Source organism: Ammospiza caudacuta, chromosome 1 (genome assembly GCF_027887145.1).
Source record: "Ammospiza caudacuta isolate bAmmCau1 chromosome 1, bAmmCau1.pri, whole genome shotgun sequence".
Classification (NCBI taxonomy): domain Eukaryota; kingdom Metazoa; phylum Chordata; class Aves; order Passeriformes; family Passerellidae; genus Ammospiza; species Ammospiza caudacuta.
The window spans coordinates 37,539,640-37,560,590 of NC_080593.1; the positions used below are offsets into that span (position 1 = coordinate 37,539,640).

At 35.3% G+C, this 20,951-nt stretch overlaps 1 protein-coding gene across 1 annotated transcript in view; it reads left to right on the forward strand.

Annotated features, from left to right (window-relative positions):
• The window catches only part of KCNH8 (potassium voltage-gated channel subfamily H member 8), a 175,687-nt gene that overhangs the window by 138,382 nt on the left and 16,354 nt on the right, over positions 1-20,951 (forward strand). The window contains exons 11-13 of the mRNA XM_058809446.1: positions 3,659-3,873; positions 18,586-18,624; positions 20,330-20,685. Coding sequence (XP_058665429.1) covers positions 3,659-3,873; positions 18,586-18,624; positions 20,330-20,685 — 610 coding nt within the window. The remainder of the gene's footprint in view (positions 1-3,658; positions 3,874-18,585; positions 18,625-20,329; positions 20,686-20,951) is intronic.

Consider the following 20,951-nt stretch of genomic DNA (forward strand, 5'->3'; position numbering starts at 1 on the left):
TGGTCCTTTTTAGAATATATAAATGTGATATAGGTCTTATTTGTTTCAGAAGTCTTTAATTCTGTTAGATTGACAGACCACATCACTCCATCTCTTGTTTGTTTTTAGGAAGTTTAAGAATCTCTTGATTTCATTGGATCACATAGATCAGAGGTATAAAATATGAATTAAAATAAGACATAGGCTAAAAGCCAGCAAGAGTTCTAGAGGTAGTTTCATTGGAAATATGATTTTACATTAATGATTCTATCTTCAGGCACTTCTGAAAGTGTTAATTAAAGCATCATTGTGTAATGGTAACAATCAAAGCAACAAGAAAGTGATTAGAGGATTTCTGAGAGAAGTTAATGAAATCATAATGCAAAAAACATAAACATAACAGAAAATAATGTTTCGTTACAGTGAATGGGAGCTTCATAATTTAAACCTAACTAACACCAGCAGAAGGTGAATGCATCAAACACATAGGTCCCTATGGGAAATTGTGTTACTGATGTCATGTAAATTCAAGACAGCAGTTTTTTTCCCTGACAATGCTGAGTTACTTGCAGTTCCCAGAATATTTTAGAATTCTGTCCTGATTCTAATTCTAGTGGATTAGTTTTTGTTTACTGAACCATTCTCACTAACAAGCAGTGCAGCAACAACTCAGTGAAATGCTCTCATTAAATACATCTTTGCTTCCTCTAGAGACTATTACTTTATCTCTAATAATGATGGATAGTTTCTATTTTATGGTAAAATATGTTTTAATATGAGTTATGTACTGTTTGAGCATATATCATTGATTTCTTAAAAATATTAGCCATAAGTTATTTGAAAAATATTCATAATGAGAACATTTATAACTTTGACTACATGTCCCTGATTTATTGAAAAACAGATGTGTCTGTGAGAAACATGTATATATAAGCTTGTTATCCAATTAAAGAAAAAAGAAAAGAGCTACTAAGAATAGCTGAAATTATTCTGTTATATAAAAAATTTTGACGTTCAAGGTAGAATCAGTTAATCACTTCATTAATTCTACATGAAACTTCAGGTTATTACCTACAGCCTTTGCTGCATGATTTTCATTTGAAAAATAAACATATCTGAGGACTAGCAGACCAATTTTAGTATCTTTAATCCTGAAATTACTCTAAAATTTTAACTACAATCCAAAAAAAATCTAACATTTTTTCAAAATGTTTATGAAGTATGGATACTAATACAGTTCATATATCTAAAAAGTTTCTAATTAAGATGTTAGAGGATCAGTTTTGGTATATTTGAAAAATTCTTTCCCCTGTCCAGCAATACAAAATGTCCAAACAACAAGCAATTAATTAACACTGACAGCCCTGAGACTTAAAAGTCTCAGTTAGTATAAATGAGAACTAGAATGAGATTGGGTCAGTCTGGGAAAGAGAAATTTGTAAGGTACTGATAGCATCTGTCTTTGCTCAACACAACATGTATTGCTACATAATAAAATACAGCAGAAAGCAAAGCAGTTATACACTTTTACATTTTACTGTAAATATCTACAATTCCTTAGATTTCTTCCATTCTATTAGAATAGAATGGAAGAATTGAATAGATATTCTATACAGAATTCTAGATAGAATAGAATATTCTATTCTAATTCTATTAGAATAGAATCTAAGGAATTGTTGATATTTACAGTAAAATGTAAAAGTGTATAACTGCTTTGCTTTCTGATGTATTTTATTATGTAGCAATACATGTTGTGTTGAGCAAAGACAGATGCTATTGTTACCTATCAAATTTCTCTTTCCCAGACTGACCTAATCTTATTCTAGTTCTCATTTATACTAACTGAGATTTTTAAGAGACACCAAAGTACATTAATATATGTATATTCTTAGCATAAGAGAAAATCCCTCAAGGTAGGGACCTTGAGTTTATGACGTGTTCTGTTAAGAAAGTTGTTCAAGCTCCACATAAATAAGAAAAAAAATATTTTAAGGTACTAAAAATTATACATTACAGTGTGAAATTATCCTATTTAAGAAAGTTCAGGGATGGTTGACTGATTAGTTTAACTTACTCTGTAAGCTGCCCATTTCCTGTGTAATACACAGTTGGAATCACATGCTGGGTGGATTTTCCGATGTGACAGCCTTGACTTATTATTTATTCATCACAGAATAATGTAAGATTGAAGGGATCTTCAGACTTTCAGAAGCTACCCAACTTAAACCTGCTTAAAGCAGGGCAAATTTATGTTAGTCGTATTGACTATGTCCAGGCAAGTTTTGAACATCTCCAAGGATGCTCACAATTCCACAGCCTCTTTAGGCTGGCTGTTCCATCATTTCTTGACTTTCACTTCCTGATTTGGAGTGAGAATTTAATTATTGCACCCTGTGCCCAGTACATCTTGTTGCCCGTGCACTCTGAAGAGAAGTTTAACTCTGTTTTCTCTACAATTTTCCGCTGGGCTGTTGAAGACAGCAATAATATCCCTCCTTTGCCTTTTCTTTGTAAGATGGAGCAATAGCCCATTTTTTCAGCCTTTTCTCATAAATTATATTCTTTAGTCCCTTATTCCTGGTAGTCTCTTTTGGACTCACTCTGTCAATATTATGTCTTCTATTGGGAAGCCTAAAAGGGGACACAGTGCTGCAGGTGAGACATGACAAATATAGAAGGAAAGAGTCGTTTCCTGGGACTTGCTGGCTCCACTCTTGCTAATGCTGCACAGGAGGTCCTTGAACTCCTTTGCTGCAAGGACACATTGTTGGCTCATGTTCAGCTTGTCCAAAAGGACCCCCAGGGCCTTTCCTGCAGAGCTGCTGCCCAGCTGGTCAGTTCCCAGTCCATACTGCTCTAGGGAGGGTTTTCATCCCAGATACGGGACTTGGCATTTGGTTTTGTTGGACTTCATGATATTCCTAGCAGCCATTTTATCTTTCATTGAGGTCCCCCTAAGTGCAACTTTGTCCTTCAGTATCATCAACCAATTCCCCCAGCCTGGTATCACCCATGACTTGCTGAGAATGCATTCCATCACACTGTCCCGGTCTTTAACGAAGACCATCTACTTTAACTTTTGAGGAAAACCTCTGGTTCAATGACTACACTTTGGAATTTATACCTTAGATCAGATGTTTATGGAAACTTCTAATTGTAAAATTTTGTGCTCCTCAACCGATGGTCAGTTGAGGTTTCTAATAGAGTCACAGTGCTCTAAGGCAGTCTTGCCCATAAATGAAAACAAAACCAGCACAAGAATTCTTTCTTAAGCATTTTTTTCTTTTGACAGAAATGTTAAAATGCTACCTTAACACCTGCATGTTTTAAGACACCACAAAAACACCTGACAACATCTTTTTTGAAAAATAATTGCACTTGTTATTAGTTACTGGTGTAAATCTTCATTTTATACATATTTAATTTATTGCTCCCTTAAATCAGCCAGTTACCTGTCTGGAAATTAGTTTTTGTACCTCCAATTAATTGTGTCTAAGTTTGCACCTGCAAAAAGAGGAAAAAAATTAGTCTATGATCCTTTAACGTAATATTAATTAAAAAAGGTATTAATAACAATGGGATTTCAGGTTCAGGTATACCACTATATCAAACAACTTTATGATTCAAAAAAGTAAAGAATTTAAGCTTTGAATATAATTATTTTTGTATTCTCTTTCAGGCAAAGGAGATTTAATTGGAGCAAACCTATCCATTAGGGATCAAGTGATTAAAACAAACGCAGATGTTAAAGCTCTAACATATTGTGACCTCCAATGTATTATACTCAAAGGTCTCTTTGAAGTGCTTGACCTGTACCCAGAGTATGCTCACAAGTTCGTTGAAGACATCCAGCATGATCTCACTTACAATCTAAGAGAAGGCCATGAAAGTGATGTAAGTATCTTTAAAGGTCTCTGCAGTTATTCTAATCTTTCAGGTGTTTCACATACCTCAGTAATTTCTTATAATTTTGCCACAATAAAGACATAATATGTAAATTGTGTTGAAGGAACCGCTGATTCCATTTGTTTGATAATTCAGATATTACCTATTTTAATTTTTTATCAGTTGGTCAGATCATAAATATCCAAAGACTTCTATGCTTCTCATTTTCCATGACATCATCCATGAAAAAAAATTCTTTGGTTTTTTAATATTTTTTTGTTTATGTCTAAAAATAAGTCATAGTTATGTAAGCTATGTGTCCAAATAAAGGGTTTTAGCCATACCTTTTGTAGAAGCTCATGTGCCAGCCTAATGAACACTCATTTCATACATCATTGGTTATCACTTTTAGTAAAGAATGTCATCACACACACTGAAAATGAAAAACAGTTGTTTCCCATACACTGCAATTAAAGTGTGCTTTTCCACTTAAACGAGTATTTTATTTTTGAAAAAAAATGTAAAACAAACAAAAACCCCAAGCAAATACATAACAAGAAGAAATTCCAGATAAAGCACTCCTGAAAGGCTTCAGTACAGACTCACCAAAGTAATTTCACTGATTATATGATTACTTTCGTTATTATAGAGAAAATATGTACATTTGGGTTTTAATAGTTTTAATAGAAAAGCTTTTATGACATGTCTCTTTTTCTGACTTTATCACATGAATGCTCAAAGACAATTATAGCTAAACTTTCCATTTGGTGTTTAACAGTTCAGGTGTTTGTTCTGTTGTGTTCTTCTCCTAACACAGAGAGAAGTAACATTAGAAAAACATCAATTTTCACTAGGATACTCTCAAAACAAGGGACAAATATAATGCCAAGGGAGAGTGCACCAAAGTATTTTTCAGTGCAAAACCCAATGAGCTTGATATATGTGCTGATTTTTCTACATAGCTTCCTATTAGGTGCACTTTGGTGCCAGTGTTTCCACAGCAACACTCTATTAAACCATTGCAGCAGAAAGGAGCCCATATATAAGTGTGTACTTCTGGAGAGGAAAATAACCAGGGTATCTCATTTGTTTGTCTCTTGAAATGTCTCCAAACTTCCTGCTGCTGAAAACAGCAGCTGAGACTACACAGCTGTTCTGAGAGCCTGGTGATCAGTTTGTTTAACACTTTTCCCTCAGGGAGGAATATTTGATCCGAAAAGGAGTAAAACTCCATGCAAAGATAGGGTTTGAAGATTATTTCATTCCCCACTACAGTTTTGTCATGGAACATGATGGATCCCCTCAATGCGTTGCTTCATGCTTTTCTGTATGGTGACAAATCTGGGGGTCACCCTCTCAGCTGCATTCAGGTTTTATAAATTCAGGGACAACTGTGGCCAATTAAAGTCAGCTGGGTGATGTAGGGACTCTCTGCTGAGAGCGAGCCTACAGCAGCCTTAAAGGTGAGTGTTTTTCAGGCTCTGTGAGGGATTTAAAGTCATGTGGGACACATCCAAGTAACTTTTCTGCTTTAAAGTAGAAAATATTTAGAGCAGTTTTGAATCTATTCCATATTTTCATTGTATGATCTGTTACCTTAAAATTAAAGGAAAAAATATCCTGACATGGAATAACACCCAGTGTCACAGGCAGATAAACAAAATCCAAGACAGATTATGAGTGTCACTTTTGCCTACATCCTCTGCTTAACTATCCCCTCAGCTACTACTTCTCTTGCAATAGAACACCTCATTTCTTTTCCAACCATTTTACTTACCAATAAGGATAAACAGCATAAATAAGGCAGCCAAAAATTGTGCCACCACAAAAACAGGGTTCAAAAATGAGGACAGATATCTATGTCAGTAGCAAGTGTTCCTGGTCAAGCACTCACTTTTCTTCAGCAGGAAAGTACCCTGTCTTTGCTTCAGCTGGGATATCCTTGCAAACAGAAAAAATTGGAGTTATCTGATGGTTACTCTCAGAGGAAAGTAAGAAGTCTTCAGATGTAGAGTTTGTGGGTGTGTTAATATGGCTTTTTGCTTCTTTTTGGCTTTTTTTTTAAATACAGCACTTAGGAATGGTGTTATGGGAGAGCTTTGTCAGCTAGACCGCTGTATCTGAATTCCCTCTCCCTAATATAAGCAGATTTTACTTTTGAGAGTATCTGCAATTTCTTTATGGGATTTTTTAGTTTTGAGAACTTTTCCATAGTTAAACAGTAGATCTATTCATTTGAATAAGTCTGTTTCTCACTCTCTTTTTCTTGGATGTTTTAAATGACTGTAAATCTGTAGCCAAATGTGAATTTAATACTTAAAATTAATCATCAGCAGTATTTAGGGTCAGGTGAACTGCAGGGTGAAATAACATGAATTTCTCCACTATGACTTATGAGCTGTATTTCAGTCTTGACCTAAAATGTTTTTGCATTTTCAGTCAAAGTCCATAAAATCTACTGTAGGTTGAAGATTTATTAAAACTTAAAGCCAGCATTAAAATCCTGAGAAGGAATAAGAATTTATTCCTGGTTGTTCACTATCCTCTTTCCACCTTCATTGCTCTGATTAAAATTGAATCAGAGATTTGAACTGAATTAGAAAAATATGGACAAAAAGGGGGTCAGAAATCATTTGTAGTGTCCTTCTTTTAAAGTGTCAAAATTGTATACTTGGAAGATTGCATATCCTCCCCACCTACACAAACAGGAAATATTTTAAATTTGTTTCCTTCATTCATTTGCAAGTCTAACAGGATATATAATGATGTGGTTCATCTGCACTAAACTCCAATTAAGGTATGACTGTGGAAAAGGCTCAAGGACTTCCATAGTTGTGTCCCTTTCCAGTAAAATGAGGAGATGCAACCAGCTGTCCCAGTTACCAGTAGAAACTGCAACTGTCTGATTATAGACTGAAAGAGTTTAGCAATCTTGGGAGGAAAGCCCAGATTTCAAGTATAGGAGCAGACAACTCTTTCAGGCTGTAATGAGTAAAAGGTAGAGAAACAGACACAGAATCAGAGAGATAGAGTTTGAACAATTCCTCATGATAACTCTTAAGCCAAGAGTTATTGTTTTATTATTTAAACCATTGTGTTCAGCTACACTAGCAGTGCTATTTTGCCATCTTTTTATACATTTTCATCACAGCAAGCTGTGAACTAGGAGACGAGACTTTTTGTTGATTTTGCTTATTCTTCCCCTTACTTTCTTTGCCTCCTTTTGATCAATAAACCAGCAACTGTGGTTTTAAATGTATTCAAATATTAGGGGCAGTTAGAAAATAATAATCTTTCTGGTAGCTGGAGTTGACATTAAAACGATTCACCCATTTCTACCAATTTATCTAGGTCTGTGACTATGTTGTCATAGTAAGGAAATAGTTTGCTGAGTGACACAGATTTTGACACATGCCTCACCCTATCTGTATAATTTTTCACTATGAATTACAGATTTCATATGTATTAGGCAGTGAGAATGACCCATATCTGATTTGATAAAATTGAGCACTCAAAAGAGGGCTCTGGAAAGGTATGTGGATACATCTTATACCCATAGATTAATATGACAGAAACTGGAAATTATTTTGTTATCCACCACCCCTGGAAAATGTGTTATTTGATGCATTCAGAGAGTAGCAGCAGCTGCTCATAACTCTGAATTATCCTATGAATATGCTGTGAAGAACTCAGAATAAGTAAATGTTTGACAATATCTTTGTGGGCTTCGGGAGAGTTTATTGTTTCTAATTATTTCTTATATACGCACAAAATAATTTACAGTGTAGACAAAATTTTTCAGATTAAAAAAAATAAAAAGCTGGTTAGAGTCACACTGATAAAAACCTATACCATCAAGCTTTAATTTAGTCCCAAAGGAAGACAAGGCATATGCAGGCACAATCTTTGTCTCACTAAAGCTGTATCGATGTGAGTCATTTTCAAAAAGTTATATTCCTGGAGAGCTAAAAATCTCTGTTTGTAGATAGGACTTACAATTAATAAGAATCTGCTTTTCCTTTTGTAGGCTTAAAAGTAGTGTTCTGGCTCCTAGAAAAGCTGTTCCTTCCCCTCTCCCCAAAGAGGAAGCTGTTCTCTAAAATGAAAACACTCTCTCTGTGAATCATGAGGAAGGGTTGATTCAATCAGCGCATTGCCGTGTAAATGCAACATAAGGACAAGGTTTCATGAAAATGTGGTAGATTCCTTCTTCAGTAGAGAACATGGAGTCTTAGTGCACCTTAGCCAGGCTCCTTGATAATAAAATAAATAAATAGACAAATACATTTTAAAAGGCAATCTAGCAACCAAGAAGCGATAAAGCCAAAGAATCTGCCCCCATCTTCCCTCTGGAAAGCATTATCTTACAAATAGAGATTAATTCTTGTCCTTTGAGGAGGCTGGTGTTTAGAATTTATTAAATTTTAATGACTGAGTTGTGAGGAATTTTTAATATAATAGAGCTCAGGTTGTTATTAGCAATATCTAAGAAATTCCAAGGGATGCTCCTCATTTTGTATTGGAAAATCTGACAACTGACCAAATAATTGTTTGTAAAGGTGAAAATAGCTCTAAGCTCTGGTGGACACAATAGAGGGCACAGCTTGGGAAGAAAAATGTCTACAAATTCTAATCTAAAATATACTGAGCTTTCTGGTTCATTCGAGCTAAGCCTTAAGTATTTTAAAAGCATAGGAGTAATTCCTCTCCATGTCATTTTAGCTGCTTATTTGAAGACTTTTATCTTTCTTTGTTCTAACTGTTGGCATTGCCCTTGTTGTCAGAAAATGAATAGCAAAAAATATTTTGAATGCAAGCACAAAATTGAGATTAAATCCTGCCTTGCCACTCTTTGGTTTTCAGCTAGTAGATTACATATTTGACAGAAATTCATTCTTGCCTGTTTAGTCATGCATTTTCTAGATCTAGATTTCTACTATAGGTAATCTGAATTTATGAATGCTGTTTTCCAATATAGCAATAACACTTTCAATTATATATTTGATTATCTATTATGAATCAGCATTGAAAGTAGTGTGACATTTCAGATTTTTTTAATGCACTGATTGTCTGCATAGAAAATAGTATTTCACTTTAACGAAGCAAACAACTTATATTTGCTACTCTATAAACATTAAGAAAAAAAAAAGTTGTTTTTTTTTATAAAGTTGTTTCTAACTTTGGCAAGTTTTATGAGATAAGTAAACCTGATAGAAGCAGTCACATGATTACTTATTTATCGAAAAGCAGGGTGCCCCCAATGCAGGGAATGATTGGCATCTGACTCCATTGATTCAGAAGGCTGAACAATTGCTTAATTAATCTATATTATATTCCATTATACGATACTATGACTATACTACAAAGAGTACTAAAGAAAACTTGTGACTGTCTCCCGACAGTCAGTACACAGCTTTTTCCAATTGGCCAAGGAAAAAAAATAATCCTCAGCAGAATCCAACAGACAAATCACTTCAGGTAAACAATCTTCCTAACACATTCCACAAGTGCAAAACAACAGGAGCAGCAAGTAGAGATAATTGTTTTTCTCTTCTTGTCTCTGTGCTTCTCCCAGAAAAACCCCTGAGAGAGAGAATTATGTCTCTCTGTTCAAAGATTGTGAATGCCACACTTATTGATGAGTTTAACTTTCAAAGTAAAAAGAAAAAAAAAAAAAAACCAAACAAAACCCAAACCAACTTATTTCATGGGCATTACCTGAGTGTTTATAATAAAAGTCATGCATTGAAAAAATTAATTTCCAAATCAGCTCTTACTGTGCTGCCATACTTAGTCACTATTCCTCTACTCCAGCCTAGAACCCAGTTCTTCCTGCACACGTGTATGACAGTCAAAAGTTGCAAAATATTTTTAATAATAAGTAATTTTCATAGAACATTTCCCAAATAATTCCAACCAACTTTTTAATAGAGGAGATGTTTTTTTCACAACACCTAGCAGCTATGTAAAATGAAGTGGTTTACCTTAAAAAAGTCAATCAGTCCTTTTTTAACAGTAGGGTTGGATAAATTTGATGAAAACTTCTAATTTTTAAATATGATTAGAGCATATTAAGCACCCATCTTTGTCAGGAGATTGTCTGGTAGAGGATCATGTATTATTATTGCAGCTGTAACTCGCTGGTGTTTATTGTCAGTAAGTACAAATCTTGCAGAATAAGAGACCAATCAATGCCAGGTTTTGTGTTTCTATGCAATTATTACAACAGATAGAATATAGAATTGAATAAATCACCTAAAGCAATGGAAGTCTTGTATTTAGATTATTAGTATCTAGATTATTCAAAAAGCAAAACCCTACAAACAACTAAAATAAACTGTGAACCAACTGTTTATGGCCTTTCTCTTTCCTCCCCATGCACATGGTTCCCTTTGCTCTGGTTGTTCTGGTGGAAGCCCTAAGTGACTGGTGGCTGAACAGCCACTGCTTCTGCCTGAAAGACAACATATATTAATTTTTCCTTTTTACCTCTTGATATGGAGCCTATAAACTTCTCAAGTTCTCAGTGATTATAGTGTAGGAATGAAGGTGCTCCTTATACTGTCAAAAACTTAATTTTAAAACTGGTAACATATAATTAACTTTGATTCCTGTTATGCTCATTGGAGTAGGTCTCTTACCTGCCTCTGTGCACGGACTACTCTCCAATTAGGGTTGCTGTCAAATATAACTCAGGGCTCTCACGTCTTACAAGCTACTCAGATTTTTCATTTATACTTCTGGGACGATCTGGAATTTTTTCCTACTTCCCCCTCTCTCTCTCTTCTCTTCACAAGAAAAAAAAAATAGTTATTCTATTGCTGAACAAGGCAGCACTCACACAATGAGCTCAGCTTCTTTATTCCTATGGAACAAGTCATGTAGATGTACATGGGTGTGAGCACTGGCAAAAAACAAACAAAATCAAAGCAGTTCATTCACCTATTTTACACTTCATTTTTATTATTAAATGGATGCAATGTATTTTGGGAATGAGCTCTGTCCAATAGCTCTCTGCAAAACATTCCATAGGTCTCCTACCCGTATTCACAGCAGTAAGTATGTTTTGGTGGGTCTTTGGCTATTGAGTTGGATGCTTGTTTCAAACAAGGAAATGTGCTGTAATAGCCTCCTCCCTGTGCAGGTTTACAGTCAGTTCTTTCTCCAGACCCTCAGCTTGACAATTAACTTCTTCATTTACTACGGGAGCAAGGCTGACCTGAAACTATAGTGCAGGCCAGTCTGATGCCTTTTTTTCTGGTCTGGTAGCTCATAAAGCTTTTTTTCTAGCAGTTACAGGTGAGCCTGATGTGTGCCTCTGAGCCACCTCTTCCCCCCGGTACCTCTCAAGACAATCACCTCACTGTTGTGTTTCTAATATATTCTTCAATATGGTAGGCTGCTGAGAAATAAGGCAACGAAGAAACATGTAATTCAAGAAAGATAGACTGGTTGGCCTTTTTTCTTTCCTAGTATCTTTACCTGAAGAATCTTTTTTCACTAATAATCTCCCGTTTCATTTCTGTAGCCTTCAGTTATTCTAATATTTTTGAAAATAATGACACAGACACCTACACTGTCTGGTTTTGTCTCTAGTAATTTATTCTGCTGATTTGTGGTCATTTTCCAGTTAGAAGATTCATCCCATCACAACTTATTTCAGCAATTATAAAATCTTTTCTATTAATATTTTTTAAATTTTTTTCTGGATTTTTAGACATCTTTCCCATTTTGCACCTAAAACAAGTGGCCAATTCACTGTAAGGGTGAATCACAGAAGATATGGAAAAGGACAAAGAGGATGGGAGGAAATTAACCTATTTACATTAGTCTGGGACTATGTTAGGTATATGTGACTCATCCCCAAATTCCAACTCTTTTGCTTTTGTGAATGGATTAAGAGACAGGAATTATGAGCCTTTTAGTATTTATTAAAAGCTTTACATTATTTATTAAAAGATTTTCACAAGTAGACCTTAGCACTTTCTTGACAAATACAAAAGAATTTCATAGTAACCAGAATTAACATGTTTAAATAAGTGATGAAATTTTACTTCTAATTTTAGCTTTTGATTCTTTTTGAGTACTCTCCAGTCCCATTCATTCAGCTTCCTGGGATTATTACATTCTGCATCAGATTATAAAGCTTAACCCGAGGGTAACACATTGAAAAAAATCCAGGCTAGCAAAGCAGCTTATTGATGTTTCTAGATGGTTGTATGAGGAGGGTATAAAACACTGTGTCAAACAGAATTTTAGACGGGAAAAGCTCCTGGCTTTCAGAGTATTGCCTTGAAATCTAACCATATTTCTATTTTAATTAGACAGGCATGCTAGGGGATAACTTTTTTCCAATATGTCTCAGAGTGCCTTAGGGAACATGATAATATTACTTTTACAATATTAATATTATCTTTGTCTCCACACTGTGAAAATGGAAAATAGAATTAATCCTAATATAGCTAAACTTTAAATTATATCAATTTGGAAAGTGGATTCTTTTTAAATTTTTTTGTATTATTATTCCTTTTATTTTGTGTTGATAAAGCACTGATTCATTGGGGACTTTAAATTTAGAAGCTCTTCTACAATAACTTGTCCTTTTATTATTCCGGCTAATATAGTACTAATTAATGAAGAAAATTATAGTACCACAATATCTTCTATAAAAACATTAGTTCTGAGGGCAGAGACTATCTTGATATCTAATGTTCTGTCAGAGTGGCTTATGTGGTGACATTTCTACATGACTTGCAGAGTCCTCATAACCTCAGGATACACGCTGAAATGTGTAAAACTAAATGTAGTGTAGTCTTTGAGAAAACTGTCTATAATCTGTGCAAGTTGTGTATCAAACTGGCATTTTACATTGATGCAAGTGTGTGTTCTCAGTTTTGAACTGGTAATGTTTTTAGTGCAACTTTTCTTTAAACATAACATAGCAGTAGAATAGCAGAGCTTGGAAAGGACCTCTGAAGGTCATCTAGACCCACCATTCTGCTCAAAGATACGAAAGCATATGAAAACAAAAATTATTTATGTACAAATTCAGCCAAAGTTTTACTTATATCAAAAATATCTGCATATTTTTCTTTTTAATAATCTTTACTTCTACCCAGTAAAACCAGAGTTACAAAACCAGCCTACATAAGTGCAAATACAGTTGTGCTGAAAATAGATCTGATATCCAAGACATAAATTACATTATATTATTATGATCATGTTATTGTTTACCATATCACCGAAAACATTCAGTGAATTCAAACAATGGCAAATACTAACATGATTGTAATAATAAATATATACATACATTTTATACACATATACTGTATACACAGTAGAGCGCTGCCGAGATAGCAAGCGTTCAGAGGCAGAGTCCATTGCTAATCACACTATGTTCACTGTTCATTCCACCATTGTCCAAAACTGATACTGGATTTCTATTACTGAGTTCCTTTTTATGTCATGCTAATTCAAAGAATTCAAGCAATTTTCTTAAAAATTCTCCATGGATATACTGCAATCCTCAGGGAGGCACTTGCTAGCACTCATTCACTCATTTGAGCTGTGAGTGCTAACAAAACACCTGGCCAGCTTTGGGAATATGTACAAATAGGCAATTGGCAGTAATAAATTAAACAGGAGATTATTCTGAAATATCCACTTCATTGTCCCACTCTGTTCTTTTCAAGACACTCTCTGAAGTTAGATATACAAATTTACAGAAATACTAGTATGAAGTTTCATTTAAAGATAAAGCTAACAATAAAACACAACTCCTTCACTGTATCTACAGCCTCAAATTGAGGAGTCTAGCAGAATATCAATCCAGGGCCAATCATGCAAATATTTGTGTTTAAAACTTTAGAGCTGCTTGAAGTTAAGCATATAAGTTTTATTGCTTTGGAAGGTGTTAGCCTTTATTGTAGTTCCTATTATGTAAGTCTTTACTTGACTGTAATCAAACTGTAGGAGTATTAACAAGCTTTCTCAACCATATCTTTTTTCTGCAGTAATCTGAAAGCTTTTCCAAAAATACAACCTGCCAGACAGTACAGTCAGTGCCAGGTCTATTGTCTGTTTTAACAATTCCTTCTTTTGTTTTTTTTCATCTTATTGATAGGCTGTTCTTTTTTCTTTTTTTTTCTTTTTTTTTTTTTTTTTTTAATTCTTACTGCTACAGAGCTACAGATTGACTGTGAAAGATGCATTTTTAGAGCAGCTGAGACCCTAATTTGTTCTCCTGCTTTGGGGTGCAGAAAAGGGATGTAAGCATATAGAAGTAAAAAATACTAATTATACCATCCACACTTCCCATTTATTTATTCTTAATGTGGCAAAAGTGGCAGAAATATTAACTTTGGCTTTCTTTATAATCTTTTTTTAACAAGAAATGCAATATATCCTGTATTGCTAATGAAATAATTAAAGTATAATTTTAAAAAAATGAATGCAGTGAGGTTAACATTCAGGTTTTAAAGAAATACATGAAAAGTAAACTTGAACACCAAATATAAAAGCTCATGTGAGAATTTTTAACCAAGAAACTATTCAATTGCAAAAAAAATGAAAACTATCCAAACTATCCAGAGCTAACCACAAGCAGTCAGTTACAGAACATTTGTACCAACTACACAAGTTAATTACAAAGAAGCAAAACTCTCAGGACAGCAACTTAACAGGAGATTGCAGAGTTTATGGCAATTCACATTTACTGTCTCTCCCGAACAAAACACCTGTGTCAGATCTGCTGTTCAACTTTTGCTGCCTATTCAATGTAGTCTGCATTATGAGAATGCTGGAAACACCTTCTTACACAAAATACTCTTTCTTTATCTGTCCATTAAGAGAGATAAGAATAACCCTGTGAAAATACAGAAACAAGTCAATGAACAATAGAAAGTCTTAAAAAGAAAACAAAAAAATAAAAACACAAAGGGGATGGGGATGGCAAATTGCTCAGTATAAAACAATTATATCTAACAAGTTCTTTCTGCGTGATTAAGTGTTTTGTGATTTAGAGGACTTGTGATATTTCATTTAAAATTTCCTAATTACAGAAAACTGAGGCCTGAGCACATGTGAGGCATTAGGTTTTGCAGCAGTACCATAATCTCCTGTTCTGTACTTGTGTATTTTCCAATACCCTACAGTGAATTTGCAAAGAATAGAACCTCTGGCGTGCACTCTTGGGGCTTTTGCCCACCCTGCCAGTGCTACTAAATGGGCTTTTCCCATTTCGGCATGCTGACCAAGAACACTGATACTCCAGTTTGATTTCAAATCCTTTCCTGAAAATGTATTTTATCCTTTTGACTCCTCAGTATAAAGAATTATTCATGTGTTTTAGTACCAAAGATTACAATAAAATAAGTGAAATTATGTTTTTATTTTTATTCCTACTTTTTGTGAATGCAACAAGATTCAGACCAGCAAACATGGGTAACATTCTATTGGGCCCCAGCATGCAAACTTACTGACTGGACATATAATGAATTAGCCTCCAATTTAGCTGTGTCTCTATATTTTTCTCTATAGGGTTTTATCATTGGAATTCTTCTTCAATCATTGTATAGCTAATTACCTGAGCTGGTCCCAGTTCCTGGTAGAGATTCTTTACAAATGACTACTGCCTCTTGACACTGAAAAAATTTTCAGACCACTGCTTTCAACAGCAAACCACTTGTGTTTTCAGATGGAGAAATGTTCTTTTTGTGCTTGTAATGAGCAATGTTAAGGATTACTGAAATTTTAAAATCTTTGTATTAAGATATTAAAAATTTGGAAGATTCTAGATTTGTGATTCCATACATGGAAGAATTTTATGAGTCTACTTTTGGTACATGATCTATTATTGTTTTGTCTTGTAAAATTAAATTTTATAGCTGGTTTCACAGGACATAAAGAGAAACCAGGGCTGAAATGATACTTTACTTAGGCTCTTTGACTGTATTTCACATTAGTCATGCTAACATCAATCTTTCTCGTTTTTTCTCAGTGCACAGCAAGTTAAATATCTGTGTTTTTTCTTCCAGCAGCCCTTATCCTTTAAGAGTTGTACTTCTTTTAAAAGGCAGGCATATGAGGTATTTGCACACTCTTGGCATAAGGAGAAAATGGAGCATTTTATAGAAGACAGCTCTAGTGTGTTGCCCTAAATAAAAGGTTTTAGTGTCCTAGAAACTAGGGCAACACCTCCTAATTATTTACTCTGATACTACAATTTTACAAAGATAAAGCTGTGTGCAAAATGAGGGCTTCTAATTTACTGCACTTGGACTGGCTTTGTCCAAGTTCTTTTTCATCTCTTCTCTTTGAGACTGGAGGGAGAGACAGAGAGGAGGTGCTGGAACCAGTTTAGAAGCAAAATCCTTGAGAATTCTCTCTGGGCACAGATTAGTTTCTTTTGCCAGCTTTCAGCTACTAAGCCATAAAGCCCAGGCCCCTGTTGTGTGTGCAGGACAGGCAATGAGTATGGCTGCTGTGTATCTATACAGAAGCAATTAAAAAGCTTTTTACTGTGGAGTTTATTCTATGGGAAAGATAGCTTATGGGTCCATAGTTTATTGTTCCATAGTTTCAGTCTGAAAATATAGATATTTTAGAATAAATAGTCCCCAGTGGATTAAAGGAGGTTGTTTGGGGGAGCAGGAGGAGTCTGATAAGCAGCTTCTCACATCGTGGGCTCCATGTTCGTACTTAGTCTTCTTTTCTGCTACACGGCCTCCTGAGAGCACTCCCTCGTCTCCTTGCAAAAAACAACCTGCCTTCAAAAATTCCTTTACCCTTCTCTTGGGAAGGTCACAAGGCAACCAAGTGCTGCCGCTGACCCCGTTTGCTGCGCAGGCAGCTTCCCCCTGCTGCAGTGGCCAAGGCAGGGTGACGCAGAGCAGAGAGGCACCGATGCGTGCCTGTGGCTCCTGTGCTGAGGAGCAGCACGGAGGCCCAGGAGCAGGGGCACAGTGCTAGCAACCGGTCATACAGCTTAAAACCCACATAATGATTTCTTTGTCTGTCTGTGTTTTCAAGATGTACAGTCAGGATTAACAAGTATTCAGGAGGGAAAAACAGCAACATTGAAACAAAAAGTGAGAGAAATCTTCACCCGCTTTACAAATTACAAGTGACAAGTCACTTCTAAAGCCATCAGCAGGAAAATGCATACTTTCTGAGATGTTTTTTGTGAAGCTGCTAATATTTTGGATTTGCCTGGAATTTTAATTAAGGCTGCTATTTAACATTCCTGCTGTGCCTAGAAGCCAAGCAAACTGATGTCCCAGAATTCTGGGCACAATTTTGAACTAATATTTTAAGCATATGTGCAAAGAAGGCAAGTAGTACTTCCTAATCCTGACTTTAATATTTTAGCACATTTCTAGTTTCCTCTCATCCTGAATCTTGAAGATATTGATTTTTCAGTTGGCATAGATTAAAATGCCACTTATGAGATTTCAGTATCTGACATCTCATTCTCTGCTAATATCACCTAGTACTCTAACTCAGTAAGAACACAGCAGTTATTTTGTTTACATACCCTCATTACTGCAGTTGCTCTGTTTGGCAGTTATTAGTATTAGTATTTCTACATTTAATGATACACCTGCCACTGGCCTGGATTTTGTGGAGTAGGATTTCTGCTTACAAAAACTTAAATATTCTATATTAGTATAATATACCACTACTAGTACCCTCACTACAAAACAGTTTTTAGGTTAACCTGAAAGAATTGGAACAAAATAAAGAAATATAAAGCTAAGCAAATTATTATTTTCAAATCTGTGCCTAAATTTGAATATTTAGGTGTTCTGAAGACATTTGTCAAACAAACTGAGACATTCAAATGACTTTCAGAAATGCCTAACTTCTACCTATGTTTGGAGAAAAATTAATTGACTGATGGGTTACAGCACTTTTTGCCTTGATATGTGGTTTTAGGAAAGGAGAAGAAAATCTATCAAAATTTTACCTGGCAGACTGAAATATTTATAAATATAGTATATAGGCTGCCAGAGACTTGCCCACAGTCAATGTATGACCATTCAAATAAACAGCAGAATTTTCACAACAGAATTTTCACAACTCAGCAGTTCCAGTGGATTTTATTAGAAGTAGTTATTCTTGAAAGTTGCATAATTTTTTTTATTTTTCCCTTTCTTTTGTTTTACTTTCTGTGTAATTCAAGAAAAGAAAATATTAGGGTCTTGAATAGGTTGGACAACTCTCCCTCAGGACTATCTTGCTCCTAGTTGCTTCAGTCTCACCACTGCTTTTGTGAATTCCTCAAAGATGCTGGAGACAGTTCATCTTCACATACAGACTAGGCTGGCACAGGAGTTAAAGCTGAGCAGGGCCAAAGTAGAGTACTTGCTCCTGCACTTCCACCAAACCAGCACTGAAATCTACCAGCCATGCTTTCATACATCTACATTTATTTGCAGGTTTGGAGTCTTGATTTACTTTTTATTAAAGTAAAATAATTTATTTTTTATTACCTCGCTTTTTATTTAAGATGAAACAATGTTTTTTTACTCTCACAGCACCTGTTTGCAAGGATTATCCTTAGTTCAGTGTTATGTCATCATTTAATTTAATACAGCCATTTTATCATGAGTGTCTTTTCTTGTATTGACATAAATGTTTTTGTTTAGATGTTTGTATCCCGTTGGAATCCAAACTGTACAGATGTACATACTTCCTACCTCTTTGGTTTGTTTTTTGCAGGTAATATCAAAATTATCCAACAAGCCTACACTATCCCAGGTATGTTGATCACATTTTAATTATGCCAAGCTTCACTTTGAATATGCACATAATTATAACCAGAACAAACTCCTTCCTTTCCTTCTTGAAAACAGACTTCAATTTTTTTCAGAATGAGAATTCAAATAGCATCCTGCAGATAGTTCTGCCACTGCCCATTTTATGAGTAACAGCTTATGATCATTTTTTCCCAGGTGCTAAATTTGAATATCCTCCTATAGCAACTACATTTTAGATACATGGCTACCCAAGGCAAAGTTTTGAATATGGGTAACACTCGTTCTCTGTAGAGTATAGGCAGTATCAGTGCCAGGTCCTGTACAGGTAAATCATCATAACAGCCTTTGAATGACTACTACAGTTGATGACAAGGCTTTTCTATATTATAAAGACATGCCTTCTGTCAAAACTTGGAATTCTTACCTCTTCATATATACCTCAAATTAAAAGATACTACTAAATCTGTCAACACATACCAAGAGAAAAGCTTACATTCAACAAAAGTGTGTTGTAACAGAATTAAACCTATGCTGCAGAACATTTAGACAGATGCTAATAGGGGCTTAGAATATTTGGATAAATTCCCCAAATCTGTATTTTCACCCAGCCAATCTCACTTGGCCTGAACGTGGGATTTTTGACTGTGCAGGGTCATCTGAGGTTTTCTATCTAAAGCTAACAGTGCCTTAATCAAGCTTGATTAAGAAGACTAGCCTGTAAAAAAATTTAAAAACAACAACTCCCTTTGAAACCATGAAGTTGCACTTGGTTTGTTAATTTGACCTAGAACCTGAGTCTGCCTTAGGCCATTCACCTTCTACCAATACAGAGAAAGTTGTACCATGGGAATAAATGGAACAATTTCTGAGTTAAGGTCTGATCTTGTCTATGTTGGCACGCGTCAGCACTCATGATCAGCATACTTTGTTACTCCAAAAAAACCATTGATCACCTACATTGTGCTTTAATTAATACATAAATTATAGACCACAGGTCTATGTTGGCTCTAAATTTCCATGATTCCAACATCAAGCATCTAAATTGCATTTTTTTTTCAAAACCAGACATAGCTCTGCTTTCTGATGACTCAGCTCTGAAGCTGAAACCATCACACTATTGGTGCATTACCAGGACTTGGAGTGAACTGAAAAGTCTATCTATCATCTGTCTATCATCCCAGCAATTACTTCAGTTACAAAAATTTAGAAGGACACAGAGACCATTGGGCTTGAGCTGACTGATGCAAATGCCATTTATACTTTATAAAAAGTTCCATGTGAAAAATTGGTATTATTTGAATAACCAGCCTCAGATCTCTTCTATGGACCACCCAGATTCCGGTAGCATAACATTCAAGAAATAATGCCTCAGCTAAACAAAATTAATCTTCTCAAGTGTACATATGGCAAATGGCTTGTAAGAACTAGTTGTGTACTCTTTCTTGGTAAGAAAACATATTGCAGTGGGTTTGCTGACTGCATCACGAGTGACCTTTTTTAATTTGTATTTTTCTTATATCTGCACATACAGCCATAGCTGAAGGTGTGGATAAGTTACAAAAGCTGCTCTCTCTAATGAGAAATGAAAGCTGTGTTAGGTCTGGGTTTGTTCCAGAATGAACAGCAGAAAAAATGTGTTTCTGCAATATCAGGCTCTGAATTTTACACGTATTACAAATATTACTATGTATTATTTGTTATTTTAGACAGAGCTCAAGGGAAATGGAAATATAAAAAAGAGACTCCCTTCTATTGTGGAAGATGAAGATGAGGAAGAGGAGGGAGAAGAAGAAAGCAGCACCCTTTCACCAATTGATACACGAAGCACAAATAGCTCTCAGCAGAAGAAGACTGCAAGCAGCAAAAGCCACCTAGGGAGAAACTTGAAGCAGCTGGCCTCAGGAACTGTACCCTTCCATTCCCCCATCCGTGCTTGCAGTTCAAACCCCTCACGAGCCAAACATGAAACAGAGATCCATTACTACTCCAAAAGGAAGGATAAAAACCTTAAATTGTACCTGTCAGCACTGACTGCCAGCGGCCCACCTGATCTGAGCCCAAGGTAATAGCTATGAATGGTCATTCTCCTATCTATAATGTGACTCCTATCAAAAATACCATCATTTTGTCACTATAAGAATTATTCTTTAATAGTTTATACTTCTGTTCATCCCACAGTATTGTAGGAACCATTGCACACTATGCAGAATGTTATGGCTTTAGAAGTTTACTGTAAACTAAAGTATTTTTGCCCACAAAAAGGACAGTAAAAAAAGCGAGCAACTGCAAAAATGGCTATTTAAATAGTCTGGCCTTATGGTATCATTT